This window comes from Mixophyes fleayi, chromosome 1 (assembly GCF_038048845.1).
Source record: "Mixophyes fleayi isolate aMixFle1 chromosome 1, aMixFle1.hap1, whole genome shotgun sequence".
Taxonomy (NCBI): domain Eukaryota; kingdom Metazoa; phylum Chordata; class Amphibia; order Anura; family Limnodynastidae; genus Mixophyes; species Mixophyes fleayi.
In genome coordinates, this window is record NC_134402.1 from 57,506,373 (window position 1) to 57,522,758 (window position 16,386).

At 40.4% G+C, this 16,386-nt stretch overlaps 1 protein-coding gene across 1 annotated transcript; it reads right to left on the reverse strand.

The window, feature by feature from the left end:
• Positions 1–9,880: 9,880 nt before the first annotated feature.
• Positions 9,881–15,553, reverse strand: RPL9 (ribosomal protein L9). The gene is made up of 7 exons (XM_075194798.1): positions 15,449–15,553; positions 15,224–15,339; positions 14,724–14,819; positions 14,098–14,230; positions 10,989–11,069; positions 10,326–10,435; positions 9,881–9,940 (listed from the first exon to the last, which is right to left on the reverse strand). The coding sequence occupies exons 1-6, from the start codon at positions 15,540–15,542 to the stop codon at positions 10,329–10,331; spliced, it is 627 nt and encodes a 208-aa protein (XP_075050899.1). The 5' UTR covers positions 15,543–15,553; the 3' UTR covers positions 9,881–9,940; positions 10,326–10,328.
• Between the last annotated feature and the right edge of the window lie 833 nt (positions 15,554–16,386).

Genomic DNA, 16,386 nt, shown 5'->3' on the forward strand with positions numbered 1-16,386 from the left:
GATCCTAACACACGGTTGCTATGCTCCCAGCAGAATGTACACTCTATTACCTGACCTGCAGCTCACCTTGCCATCTCACTGTGTCACCTTCTAATCCTGATACCATAGAAACAGGATATGTGGCCGGGACATGTAATGGAAAAACACTGCATATGGTATATGTGTAAAAATTGCCTTTAATCTGAAGAATGATAGTTCTAATAAGTGTTACTAATATGCTTGTGATATGCCCTGTAGATAGTTCTCCACCATAAACAAGTGATTGCATTAAATGTAATTGTTTTCTAGCTAGGTCTAACGGATGTTTCTGAGTTCTGAAAACCTTTGTAAGGTGGCAGACCCATTTGTCTGTAGGTAATTGCCCAGGCCATGGATCCTACGGTGTCCAAAAACGAGACCAGAGAATTTTTATTGGTGAACGAGATGTTACTATTCTCATCTTTTTATTTTTAAAGCTTAAAACAGTAAAGAAAAGAAAAAAGGGAGAGAGAGCAAAACATAAAACTATAATTCAATATCAAACAAAACAGACAACATAGATAGAGGTGACATAAGTTAATTATAACCTTTACAAGCATATAGCTGATAGCATTTTTGTGTGTAACACCCCAGAGGAGCGAGTGATTGAAAGTCACATCTCTTCTGATGGGTATGGTGCTTAAGGTGGTCGTGTGAAAAGTGTGTAATAAGTGACTTAGTACCTAGGCTTTGGTTTTAGTCTAAGCTCCAGCTTCTAGTATAAGTATAATTTATACTCCTTCGACTCTTAACTGTTGAGTGATGTTGAGTGACCCCGACTGCTGTGAACTTGAATTTGGATTACTGGGATGCTAATATTACTCAAGTAGATCTGAGTTCTGAGAGGGAGGAATACAGAGAGGTGCCGGTGACGCCCCAGAGAATCAAGAGCGCTAAGGTTGGGTGCGCAGGCAGGCAGGGCAGGATGATGCAAACCTGTCCTCTACTTGAGTTAAGTGGTGAGGGCATGGGTGACCGCTTACAGAGGCATATGGGAGGTTTCAGGCTGCAATTGCTAGTACCCTTAGTGTAGCTGGGAGCAGAATGAGATGAATTTGTACCTAGAGACATACTGATGTGACTGCAGTTGGGTACAGGCAGAGGAATGATAGAGATTGAGAGAAAGTCCTACTACGTAAGAGTGTCAGCACTTATGTCAAATGAACTGTGCTCAAGAGCAAAGCAGGATGGTATAATCTACATTCTAATCTATAATAATCTAATTTCTTTTAATGGAATGGAATGGTCTGGCAGTCATTCATTCCAACGTTGGTCACTGTACACCACTACACCTGATGTACCTACATTTAAACCTTGTTGTTATTAAACCTGCATGTCAAAGTCACCTTATTGCTGTCCACCTAAAGGAGGGTGAGGTTAGAGGTCAGAGAGACTGAGCAACAGGCAGGTGATTGATCCAAGGACACTACAGAAGTAGGGGTAATTGAGAAATACACCACCACCACCTACCACACAAACGGAGGGCTAGCTGTGGATATTTGCAACAAAAAAAAAAAAGACAGAAAGGGGCTCATTTACAGAAGAGATTTCCAAATTTGCACACACCATATTCCACACGGACTGTGACAGGAGAAAACCAAGCTCCAAGTTGCGCATGATGCATAAGGTTGATTTTGTTTGCCTCAATGCCCCCACTGTTCACACGTTCTGTGTTGGCAGAATAAATTAGGGTGAGGTAAAAGTGCAGGAAAATCATGGTTTGCAGGTTTCAGGGAAAAAATTAATACATGTTCGATTGTCAGCATGTTTTTCTCCCGTTGCCGGGGCCTGATGATAGGCTGAGCAATTTACAGCCTAGGGCGTAATGTTTTTGGGGACGGCGCCAATACTTTTGGGGGTGCAAAACTGTGATAAAGAAAAGGTATAAACTGAAATTTATTTTAAAATATAAGAGAATGGTTGTTCCCCAAAGTAAAAATAAAACAGGAAAGAAAAATGTAGTAAGGTTTTAATCTTTGCTTATTCCCATGGTAAAGGCTGTAGGCAATGGGGCGAAATTCAATTGCCGGCGATATGCTGCCAAACATCACGGCAATGCCCGACTGTGCACGTTGCCGGCCATTACAGTACAGAATCTCTGCTCATTTGTTCACACACCTCTATGAGGTGTGAGTAAAAATGAGCGGAGATTCCAGTCAGAACATTGGCGTGATATGTCTCCATGGACATTCCTGAGACACATTGTGCTGTAATGAATCTTCCCACAATCAGTCATCCTTGTGTGGTGCTTGAGGAAAAGCGAATAGGAGAGACACAGATATCGTCAGGCGCAGGTGTGAAAGCCCCCGTGTCACCCTCAGTAGCGCTCGTTCATGTCTCTGTTCTGCTATACAGTTCTGATTTGAATGAAAATGACAAGATTGATCTAATTGAATACCACATCATATCTACGATGGTGATAGGCTTGGGGTCAGTACTAGAAAAATAGCTTTATTAGTTGAAGCATTTTTCCTTAAGCAAAGATATTAATATACTGTATAATATTTTTTTAATGACAGGGGATAGCCCAAGTCCAATTTGCAAATTTGCATGTGTGAACTGGCAATGCCGTATCATGCATTCACAGAGGTACCCTGGACTGGATGGCAAAGCAGTAAGGATGTTCTTACCGCTGGGAGCTGAGTATCACTTAGCTACCCAGCAAAATGTTCTTCTTGAATTGGGGTTAAAATAGATTTCCTATCGCTATGATAAGCATATGCACCTATGCAGACTTGTGCGGTTCTGGCACTTATGCCTGCCTGCATCTGGAGACACAGGACATGGGAGGGAAGCGCTCTCTAACATTGACTGGATACAATAAAAGCGTTCTTACACAAATGTGGCTGACGCAGGTCTGCAGAAACAGACACAACCTCTAACAGGTGTATATAGCTTTCACACTGATGATTACAGATTGTAAACCAGGCGCATAAGCTGCTGATGCAGACGTGGACGCATCACAAGATGCGTATGGCTCTGTACATGTGCAGAAATACGCTCCTTTTCCATGCTTTATTTTTAAGATTAATTTACTCCCTTTTTGCGGCCAACTCTGCATCAGTCTCTCATTATTTCCAAATCAACGAAACAGAGAGAAAAATATCTACTAGACATTTTTTCCCTAATATTGGTAATAGATATTGAGGTATATTTATTAAACTGCAGGTTTGAAAAAGTGGAGATGTTGTTTATAGCAACCAATCAGATTCTAGCTGTCATTTTGTAGAATGCACTAAATAAATGACAGCTAGAATCTGATTGGTTGCTATAGGCAACATCTCCACTTTTTTAAATCAGTAGTTTAGTGAATATGACCCATAGTCCTATATTTAAATGTTTTCATGATAGAGTCCCTTTAAAGTTGGGTTCAGAATTCAATATAATTTACTATTATCCTGATATTTATCTAACAAATTCATAGGGGAGATTCAATTCTACTCCATGTCCCATTGGAGGCTTGTGCGATGTACACCACAGAGAGCATCCCTGAATTTTCTTGCACCTCAAAGAACTGCGAATAGAAAATTAGTGATGTTTGGGTACCCGGAAATGTGCGCAGCATGGCTCCTATGGAACCTCATGCAGAATTGAATCCCCCCCCCATCGTTACATTTATAAACATAAAGAACTATTCAGCACTCTAAACACAGAAATTGTGTATGTCTCAAATTAACCAAATAATTAAGTGTAGTACTTAATTATTGGATCACTTATTTGCTCTAGGTTTCTTGATAAAAGTATGCGGTGAGCTTCATGCTAATCCTACTACGAGAATAAGTTATGTATTGCTTATGAACAACTATGGGGCATATTTAATTCTTAAAAAGTTCCGCGGCATAAGAACTATTAAAGTTAATACGGTAAAATGTAGCTGGATTTCAGCTCACGGCTCAGGGAGCTGCGGAAATCCAGCGAGTAAATTACCGTATTAACTGCTTTTCCGCGCATGATTACCGTAATAACGGTAATCGTGCGTGGACCGCAGGATTTTCGGTGATCCCGCCGACAATTGAATATGCCCCTATGTGTCTTATGTATATTTTTAAGTAATCTCCTGCATTCTTGCACTAACAAGCCAGTGGTAGGGCCAAATGTCAGGCTCCCCGCACATGTGGCCAACACAACCAAAATAAACTACCTTTATCTGAAAATGAAGTTCCCCTGTAGGCCACCGGCATTGGTTACTCACCCCTTCTAAGAGTTGCTCATTGGTTGAACTTATAACTTTGCATTTGTCAATAACCACAAATAGGGTCAGTATATAAAGACTATAAGAACTGCTGAGATGTCATGGTGTTTTGTGGGGAGTGGGGGTCTCCATCTTTGATTAAATGTATTGTTTTAAATTATTACTGTGACTAAGGCCAATGTGCATCTCTTTTGAAGGAGAGTACCAAACACATGGCCCTAGTGGTATTTCAGTTTACCCATGACTGATATATACCATAGTGCAATAACACCATATATGAAATCCATCATATCACCTACCAAAAAATATGCAGACAAAATTTTAAAAAAAAATAACCTGATCCCAAGTGATATTTATAATAATGTCCCCAATTATCTAAATGCAAAATCTACCACTGCGAGTGTCGATTTGGAAAGATGCAACATAGCGAAAGTACTGTAACAGCAAACTGGGTAAACACAGTGAACAATGGAGGAGACAAATTTGTATTCATTTACTGTTGCTTCAGCGGAAACCAAATCACACTGGTGATTGGTCATAATTAAATGTGAGAAACACACACAAAGCCTGCTGTAGTGTACATAACTGCAAATGTCATTGGTAGGTAAGGATGCAACCTTTTCTGGAGAAAATATCAGATTTTCTATTTTCATTATGTTTCTATCCTATTAATAACATTGGCTCAGAGTTATGTGTTCACAGGGCCAGCCAGTAAAATACCAGCCATGTGGCAATCGTTTGGAGAGGTGATATATAAAAGTGGTTGCCAAAGCTGCTAAAGTGATAATATGCTCATGGTCTCAATTTGTAAGTTGTTGTAAGACCTCGACATTCTGAGTAACTCTGTGCTGGATATGTTAAATGGAAAACTAACATGGTTAAACCAGAGAGCCCACAATGAAGAAAAAATAAATAAAGTTGTCTGAACAGCATATTAACCTGTGCAGGAAGCTTGGTTGTGTGGTCTAGTTAGATCTGCAGTTTGATAGAAGTAAATGGAAAACATAAGCATTACTGTATTGACTCAGGCAGTGAAAAGGAAAAATAGCACCCTCTATGGGTATGGACTCACAGAACAAGTGTGTAATACATTGACCATAATTATTAGATTATTATATCACCAGACTGCACACAGACCACACCTGCACTGACAGGGCAACTTACAGCATCGCATAAAGTGTCGGCTGCATGTCAAGAAGAAAGTAAAATGGAGCCTGGAGAGAAGAGGACCAGAAGAGAGCAAAGTGCTGTTTCTTAAATATCAGGGGGGGGGGGGGGGGGGGGGAATTACAGCAGGCACATTGACTGTGTTGGGGCAATGACTGGGGTAGGGCCTGATCAACCAATAGGCAGATCAGCTGGGACTCTGGGTCCTGGTGTGTGTGTGTGTGTGTGTGTGTGTGTGTGTGTGTGTGTGTGTGTGTGTGTGTGTGTGTGGGGGGGGGGGGGGGGGGGGGGGGGCACAGTTTAACATTATTCATTTATTTTTTGAGTGTTTTTTTCTACATGTCATGTTGGTTATCAGCTTCCTTCGCAGTGATCGCGGCGGCCCCAAGTGTGAGGATATGCAAAGAGGCTGCGGCAGGCAGCTAACAGCAAATCTGATACAATTAGATGCCCGGTCAGTACAGCTGCAGTACACTTAGTTTGGACTTGTGAGACTATCACATCTCACGTAACCAGGCTTTGCCCACATCACATATGGTGATGGCTGCCTGTTAAGAAGGTAGTAGTGCCGGACCCTGGAGAGAAGAGGACCAGAAGAGACCCAGTGCTGTTTCTTAAATGAGGTGTGGAGGGGGTGATACATTGGCTGTGAAGGGGGAAAGATGACTGGGGGAGGGAGAGTGATAAAATGGCCACTGCTAGATGGCTGGAGGAGGGTGATAAATTGGCTGGGGGAAAGGGTTAATTAATTGTCTGGGGGCTGATGAATTGGTTAGGGTGGATTAATAAATTGGCTGAGGGGACTGATGAATTGGCTGGGGAAATGGTTGATGAAAAGGCTGAGGGTCATTGTCACGATCTGCCTGCAGCATACTGCTTTGACTGGCAGCTCCTAACCTGGACTATCAGACTTTACACTGATTCCGCAGCACTGTATAGAGCACTCTCACATCAGTCCCTGCCCCATTGGAGCTTACAGTCTAAATTCACTAACATACACACACACAGACAGAGACTAGGGTCAATTTTGATAACAGCCAATTAACTTTTTTTGGAGTGTGAGAGGAAACCGGAGCACCCAGAGGGAACCCACGCAAACACGGGGAGAACATGCAAACTCCACACAGATAAGGACATGGTCGGGAATTGAACTCATGACCCCAGTGCTGTGAGGCAGAAGTTCTAACCACTTAGCCACCGTGCAGCCGCATGACAAACAGGTGACTGAACCAACATGGATGCAGTGTGTCAGCATATTTAAAATGACATTTTCATGTAACTAGAGTACATGCATTGATTTAATAGCAGGACCAACGGACGTCATTTTTCATCTCTTGCTACGCTCAAGCTGCAGGACACGAGTAATCTAATGCAATACCAGCATTGCTAAATAAAAATCAATTTCTTAATCCCTGTAGGGAATGTTCTCTGAAGTACATAAGACCTGAGAACATTGTACTTACTTAGCAACGTAATTTAAAGGTACTAAATGTTCAGAAGTATTTGTATTAATAGATTTATTCAGAATGTTATTAACGGTGCCGAGCAGCTTTTGGCTAATTGTTTACGCAAGCATATTATAAAGGATTCCTTCATAACTATTTAACCAGCACAAAGAAGAGGGCAATGAACGTGGTTACGTATTTTTAATTAAAACATTAACCAAATAATCTTGTACAAAATTCAGAATTAAAGTACAATAGCCCCTTACTATCAGGTGTATTTTATGCACAAAAGTCCACTGAAATGTATAAATTCCATTATACAATGACCTTTCTTTAGAACACCAATCTAACAGGCCAAATGTGGCTATAAGACAGGCGATGCTTTAACGAGTATGAGAACACAATTCGTTAATCACTTTTGTACTGAAAGTACCATATAGTATGTTATAAAAGGAGGATGTACAATATTTCACTCTTGTTAAACCACTACCCTCACTAAAATGCCAATTGTGGTCTGTGTTGTAAGTTGGCATGATACAGAGGTAGCAATGTATGGCTTGCAGAAAATACCACTTTCCAGAAACACAGCTGTTAATCTCTGCTGCCCTCTTATTCCAGGATGTGTATGGTCACCACTCATTCTTGGGATATGGCATCTAACATTTATTTAAATGCAGGCATGGGATCAATTATGCAGAACGCAGTAATGTCCCAACAAAAAAAAAAAAAAAAAAAAAAATGGGATTTTGGTATTTATGCAAAACCCTTCTCCTAATCCATGGAGGCACGCATCCATTTAAGATTTTCTTAAAGTGCCAGCGCTCCTCTGACCACATCTATACCCCATTGTGTTTCCAGCGTCTCCCATAGGATGCTAGGGGAGGTACTTCCAGGCACAGTGCAGGAAAACACTGGGATCAGTTTAAGAGGTAGAGGGAGACTAGTTAATGTCATGGTGAAACTGATTTCTATTAGAGAAGAGTGCCAATAATTTTATAAGATGAAACAGTTTTGTCTCCACTGACTTTCCATACTAGCAGGGCTCTCACCCCTACTAAAGTGGAGACCACTAACTGCCACCAGAGAAAAAGGGCATTAAGGTAGGAAAGCTTGTGGACATTAGGCTATATTTGGTACAGGCTGTAGATGGCAGGACCTTATTAGGAACAAGCAGTATGTTAGGAATAGAACAGTGGTAGATATGAGATGTTATGCTGGGCACAGAGCAGTACAATGACTTGAGGCACATTACTTGACACAACCAGACAGCATATGATTGACAAGAACAGAACAGTGTATAGTGGGATCAGGCCTGAGCACCAGACATGAAACTAATTTCCATTCAATTTAACAAAATTTGCACTACCATAGTCCAGCAAAGTAATGATCTATTTTATCTTAGGAGATTTTCCATTACAAATCTCCAGAACACATTTTCAATACATACAGATAAGCAGTTTTATACAAAGCCAAACAATCAGGCTTAGAAAATTATCACAATTTTTGATCACAGTACTTTTCCATCCTACAGAATAGGTATATCTTTAAATATATCACACTACCTCCGAATCGTCCTCTCATGAGTATCACAAAAAGGCATAGGATCTTAAGGAATGGATTGCTAAAAGGTGAAGCTATCTAGCAATGTTGTCATTTGAAAGAACACATAGATTTGAGAGGACACATGGTCCCAGCTAAAATTCACATTTAGCCTCACTACTCAAACCAACATTTGTGATATTTAGTGTTATCTATGGAATACATTTCTGATTTGTTGAATATCACAATTAAAGACCTGGGAACCTTGGTACCAATACAACTCACCTATGTAAGCTGCACCGTCAGATATAACCTTGTCCTCCCACCTCACTATGAGTAAAAGAAATGGCAGCAAGCAGATTGTAATATATAAAAAGTCTGTTTAAAACACTATCACCAATTATAATGCTTTCACAACTATTTTGATTTATGTAATCAATTTGTTGCTAAGAAAAGAAAAAACAATTATACATGCAGCTGTTCCATACTATGGACATGGGGAGTATGTATGTTGGAGATATCTCTGCTATATACAGTTTTTTTTGCTATTTAGCTGCATGGTGTGCCCTATTACAATAAAGTATATACACAGTGTAATTATCCATGATTGAAAGGACAGCAAGTTAAGGACATTGGTATCTCAACCAATACACCAGATCGCTGAGAAACAGCACAAACTAGTGTTCAACTTTAACCACAGCTCAAAGGGAAGACAGGAAGGAAGCAAATAAGGTCCAGGACAGGGCCTGTAATAAGAGGTCAAAGTGGTAATTCATGGAGAACTATACACAAAACACAGTAACTTTGTGGCTAATGCTGCAATATTCTTATAGATCTTTACTGCATACTTTGTTTCAAGTTTAACATGAATCCTTTACTAAAAGTACAAATATAGATTAGGATGGATTAGTCTGGACTTCACCAGAACATATTGGTTTAACTGCCTGTTAATACTGAATTATGCCCAGCATTTACCAGCTGCTCTGTAACATGGAAATGGCCCCTCACACCTAACACTGTTGTCTTGCACAGAATAAATGGTCTTTGTTCGGAGCTGGGTTTACCATCCACTTGCAATAGATGAACGTGTTATATAAGTAAGTTCTCATACAACTGAGGAGTAAGTGTATTTTGTAATACTTATTGCCGCATAGCAGATGCCTCTTGGGCTATCTCCTGATTACTCCCCACAGATGTAGGTACTTAACAACAAGCTAATACAGGGGAAGGACTTCTGCTGCGAGCACCTACTCAGACAAGTTAGCAAACTCACATGAGGCACATTTTATTTTGAAGCAGAGGAATATTTCAGGAAACAAAACACTGCAGATTTTCTTAAAGGGAGCAATAGTGGAGAAAATAAATAAAAGATTCAGACATCTGCAATTTTCAGTGATAAATGTATATAATTCAGTAGCTATACAGTCAGCGTACAATGTGGTGGGTGCAGATCTCCTGATATGGCAGACAGTGTACAACAGAGTGCACCAATCCGAAAACAAATGAAACAGACCAACAATTTAGATAAATGGACTTTTATTGTTTGATGCAGCACAGATTTGAAACTTCTGAATACCAGCTGTAAGAGAAAACAAACACTTGTTAGTGACTTCATAACACTGGAGTACCGCACAGTCTAAACAATAAACAGTCTAAATTTATCCACATTACTTCATTTATCAATGTGGGATGATTTACACTACATTAGAATAATAATTTTACAATTAGTTGCACACTGTTGAGCCACAAGCCTGAATGCAGTTTCCAGGACAGTCGTTGCAATTACAGTAGGCATAAGCTGCATGACATCTCTCCGCTTCATGTGAACTTATGCTTAAATCAAAAATATGTGGTAGAAACTACAATAGAACAGGGCCCAGGAATCTGACCAGTTACACTTATGGGTAAAATGACACTTGAGCTGCACTGAATAAGTGCTATGAAGGAGCAAGTAATTAACCAACCTTTTACTGTTCCTGCTGCTGAACTGTTCCCTTCTCAGAAACATAGATACCGTCCAAGAACTTCCTGATATCCTTATTCTTTACTGTGGTGGCTTGCTGGATCAATGCAGCTAGAGCCAATAAGAAACATCACATCAATAACTGCATGGAAAACACTTATATGAACTAAACAATTGTCTGTATAATAAATTATAGCAAATAAAAGCTTACAGAATGGTGTAAGCCAATTGCACCTTTATTTTGCCAGTGAAACACACCAGCAACATTTACATGTCATTGTCCTTTACAGATTGGGCAAACCTGTTTTTAGGATGGGTTCAGAGATTTGGAAAACTGATTATCCAGCAATTATAAGATACTGCATGCAGTGCTTTAACAACGAAATTGCTCTGACAACAGAGGAACTGCATTCATCAAGCACTTTAATGTTATGTGGACCAAATACATGATTTGGGGACTCTTGGAGCTGGACACCTGACATTTTGCTGATGAGTTAGATTGTGTTTAAACATAATTGAACAAGTTGTAAGCAACCTAAGCACCGACATGGGGCAATTAGCAAGACCTTTTTTTTACTTTATTTCCTCAGCGCAAATTTGTACTATGTGACAATCCCAGCACACACATTGCCAGAAAGAAGCCTAAACAGCATGGATAACATACCTGAGTTTGACACAAGTTCAATGTCATTCCCTTCAAGAATCAGCTCATCCTTCTGGGCTTGGGACAAAGAGCAGACAACACCTAGAGAACCAACAGATTCAGATCAATCACTGCATCCAGCCAGTCATTATCTAAGGGCACAAAAGACATGCTTCTAGTACAACCTATTCCAGAGAACCTGCCACGTTTAGCTCAACACCCATGTTACCTAGTGCCTACTGCACTATATGTGTACAAAAAATAAATAAAAAAAAACCCACCATTTATCTCTGTGCTCATGAAGCACAGGAGCAATGATGTAGGACAGCAGCTAGGAGCAAGTGTAGTGCGCAATATAGGACACGAAACGCTGCATTAGCACGTATGGCTTTTTTCCTCTATGTCCTCTTCTTAGAGGAAGGAGCATAGAAGAAGTGATTTTACGTACACTATGTGCTATGACAAACCACTTTAAGTCAAACGTGACAGGTTTTTAAACATAAGCATGCCAAGAAATGTGTACTTAAAAGTCTGACATACATTTAAACAAATACAACATATTGTACACAATTTGCTAACAAACCTCCGGGTAACAGCAGTATTAATAGCGTACCACAAACACAAGTTTTTATTTTCCCACCCTCATACAGGTTACAATTTTAATGGGCAAGTTATGTTTGGATGTCAATACAGGTCATAAATAGCACCGAAGACAGGAACATTTTATTAACGCTTTGTATCAAACCAATGTTTTGAGTTCCAAAGAATTGAGACACTAGATTTATTAAGTGCAATACAGATAGGGGTTATACCAATTTTACAAGGCATTCTCAAGGAAGATCACCAAGAGCCATACACATGAACAATTAAGAGAACCTCTAGAATCAAGAGTTATGTTTTACAGAAAGTAAAATGCACTATAAAGCTGAATCTTCATGGTATGCAAATTTGCCACTTTAGTGGGTGTAAAATTGCAATGTTCACATATGTATAGACAAATGAAATGGTCGAAAGACTTCTGTCCATAATAAAGGAGTCAAAACAATACTAAAGTCAAGAACTATTGCCCAGTAAGGAAATGACGACTGAAAGGTTAGCAGCCATACAAATTGTCCAAACCCTACAGCGTTAGTTTAGGGAAAACGACAAGGAAACGTCCTAAGTAGCCGTGTGGTCGTTTAGCTAAAGAGTTTTTATCCAATTCCATTTCAGCAGTCTGCCTTAACCATTTATGCAAGTATACAAAAGGTACTCTTAAAAGCCAAGCACCTAGCCACACATTAAAATTAAGCAGGAGTGCTCTAAATAGCATTATCCGATTTAAGCTTCTGTGAGTGATAACCACGGATTATATGCCAAACATTATTCCAGGGGAATGATGAAGGATTGATACTTTGGAATCTTGGCCAAGCTGCCATATTACACAGGTGCCAGTATGGTTGGATGATAATCACACAGGCCTATAAGGGTGACCTTAGCATTTTACATCATACCTGCTATCAATAAGATTCATTTCAGACCCCACAAGTTATTGCTTATGAAAATAGTCTATACAAAAATTACCACGGACACCACCCGGAAGATTTGAATGAATCCTGAAATAAGTCAGACTCATGCTAGTTTAAATACTACAGTAACTTTCACATTAGATCATATAAAGATAGTCATGACTGATAAATGTAAGCATTTCAATGCCTGGGTTGGGTTTATACAACTTTCAGCGATGGACAAGCCCAATATACACCACTGCATAAGAATCTGTAAGGTTGGGAAGAATGATAAGAGATGAATGGTTTAGATCAGACTGGAGATTTCCTACTTTGTAAAGCTGGGTACACACTAGTTTTCATCCAATAATCGGCTCAATCAGCCGACATACGACCGCTCGTTCAAAAGTCGGGTCAGTGTGTGCAGTGACACGATGGTCGAAAGTCTGCCCAAATGGACGATTGTCGCCTCATTTGGTTGGTCGTACCGTTTAATATTTTCGTTCCAATCTCGTTTCCGTTGTGTAGTGTGTATAAACTTCTGACCGATCCACGACGGAATTAGTCATTGCTCACGACAACATGGCTGTAAAAAGTCGCTAAAGGGACGTCCGCTCTTCCCTTTATCGTCCTAAATAAGGCTAGTGTGTATGCAGTCCATGGACCGAGCGATTGGAAGATCGATCGCATGTAAAATCGCTCGGCATAAAAAGTTGGTGGAAAATTCTGTAGTGTGTACCCAACTTAAGGAAGCTCAACATTTTTAAATTAAGTAAACTGGGCTTGATGAGGAGTGAGTTTATTTAACTCATCCAACCAAATGAGAAGTGAAGTCAGGTCTGTTAAGCTTGCAGCAGTTGAGGACTTTACGTCACCACCTACATAGTAAGTAGTCAGAGGCTAGGCTCTAAACAGTAAAAGTACCTTCACGATTAAATAATTTTTAAAAGTAAGGTGTTGGCCAATATGAAGTTACAAGAAAGTCTTGTCTTTGTATTATCCCCAGACCTGAAACCATAGCCAAACGAAATATGCCCACAGTGAAGCATAGCGGATGATGATAGCATAATGCTGGACAAGTTTCTACATATAGCAGTCACATTCCAGGCTGTACCACAGCAGCACAAGCATCCAAGATTAATGTTTAATTGGTACCCCAGGGTAGTTATAATTTTTGCGATGCATTTCATGATTAGTGGACAATCCCACGGAATTGTGGATTTCTCAAAACAGAGCCACAGAGACCCACACACTCCACTAGTTTAAGCAAGTGTTCATGCACATGATTGTTCACATTTAGAGTTCTCACAGGCTACAGACTCAGGGGAACCAAGCAGGTTTGAGTGAGCACACTCAAGAGGAATGAGACATGCAAGGAATGGATATCCACGGAGGCAGCTTTACTTGACAACACATACTGAGATCAAACCAACTTCTGCCAAATAGTCAAGGCTTTTTAATCTACAGCAATATTGTACTTTTTAGTGGAGGGCGATGAAACACATTGGATCTCAGCGTGTTTGAGCATCAGACATTAAGCCATTATGTCTTTAGTAAACTCCAAACCTGGACCATTTACCCCATTGCGTCCAGCTGCATTGGGACATCGCCTCCAGCATGAACACATGTAGCGCTTTACATACCTGTTCTCATGCGCACCCTGCGGATGTACTTTTCACCCAAGAAGTTCCTGATCTCCACAAGTGACCCAGTCTCCTGAAGAACTACGTTGATGGGAAAGTGAGCGTACACAGACCTCATCTTGTAACGAAAACCCTATGAAAGATGATCACAAGGGGTGAACGTTACATCAGGGAGAAAACCATGGTGTCTCCATATCAAACAAAAAAATGTTTTCTGTATTGAATCAACCTACACTTCTAATATAAACATTGCTATTGACAGTGAGCATAAGATTTACACAGCAGCCCTCCTACCAATTACTTCAGAAATTTACACTGTGCACCAAATCCAAATATATATATTGCCTTTAATTCGGGAAGGCATCTTACAAAGCACAGATGTTTCAGGTCAGACAGACATATCCCCCTTTACATGGTTTGACCCAAAAACATTGATGTTTTATATGTTTAATACCTCCACATTCTAGTCACAGAGGATGTTATGCATTATGTAATTCATGCTGGGCGGACTTATTCAGCTTTATGTAAAAAGGTTTTGCTTTCTTAAAATGCTCTTTAGAGTGAAATCATTGTGGCACCTTCAGCAACTGTAAGCCTCATACCAGAGGTGATCCGTTTCCACTTACCAGTGTGACTCCCTTGATCATGTTCTGTACATGGCTGCAGATTGTGCGCACTGTGGCCAGCTCCTTCCTGTTACCCCACCATTTGTCTACGCGGAGCTGCAAAAAACGACAAACCATGAAGACTGGCCCAGAAGGATAATAGAACAGATATGGCAGGTTCATTTTGTGCAACATTTTATAACTAGCTTAAAGAGGATGGTACACTTTAGGACAAACTCATTCCCTCCTTATTCAATAAGGGAATTGCTTCTTGTCAGAAGCCTCCTGCTGTGTCTCAGCACTGAGGCCCATTACATATATACTTAAGGAGATGCCAAACGGTGGATATATCCTTCAGATTTTCTCTCGCTGAGCAAATGCAGCCAAACATCTTAAATAAAGAATGCCTAGCAGATAAAAATACCAAGCAACACTGCAGTGAGACATGGTTCCAGAGAATAAACCATAAGGAAAAATGGGGACTGTTTCTAAAAGCAGCAAACCCCTGTGCAAACACTTACCCTCCTCTTTTTCTTGCCCAGCAAGCACAGTTCTACATTGATGTGGTTGAAGTTTTTCCGCAGGGTTCCTCTAGGTCCCTTCACAGTAACTGTGCGACCCTTCAAGGAGATTTCAACTGTTGAGGTAAATAAACCAGTCAGAATACACTAGTTTAAAGAAAAAAAAACAAACAAACAACCAAAAAACAAAGAACAAACATTGCTGATTTAAGGGTAGAATCTCACCCTTGCTAGGGATGTCAACAGTCTGGTTGCTGAGAATGGTCTTCATTCTAAAGGAGAGAGCAAAAGAAAACCAAGTCTTTAGTTTCATATACATGATGTATACAATTCATGAATGTCAAACAGTGAAAGACAACCAGTGTGCACAAGCTCCATCAATAGTTCCTATGTATACACATAGTGCTATCCAAAAGCAACTTCATAAATAGTGTTATTCCAACAAGACAACACACATCACAGAACACCCCCCCCCCCCCCCCCCCAGTAATAAATCAGCTAATTTTGACAGATCACCAGTACATAAGCAGCATGTTCAGATAGTAACATTAACATTCTTTACTATAGTCTACACTTAACCAAAACAGAGAAACCGGTAACAATACTGACTAGTACAGAATATTTTTTACAAAACGACAAGAGGATTATGGAAAGCATAGACACAAGCATAACTTAACATGTACTCTCTGCAAACTTACACAATAAGTATCAGCTTCAATTACTTGCTAGCAGGAGCCTGAAAACCATTACTAACCCATTACAAAGTTACATTGCAGGTTAAGCCGAGAAGGGGCTGGCAAGGTATCACCGATTTGGGTAAATTCCTGACTGTACCATGGCTGTGGTCACCTGGTACCAGTGGTAAAGTGGAGGATACATAGCACTGTGTCCAGCACACATGCAGAGTGCGGCCGGAGGGACCAGCACACACACACACACATACACAGAACGGCTGTACTGCAATGGATCGCTGCCACCAGTAGGCCAGGCCGGGGGGGGAGGTACACTATCACACAGTTATCCTAAGTCTCCAGGCAAGTCACAGACCTATATATAACCGAACATTAGCGGGGCACCCTGTGGATACTACTACACATCACACGGCGGCCGTATAACAATCACACAATCAAGATGGACACGGATTCCAGCACCGATCCTTCTGC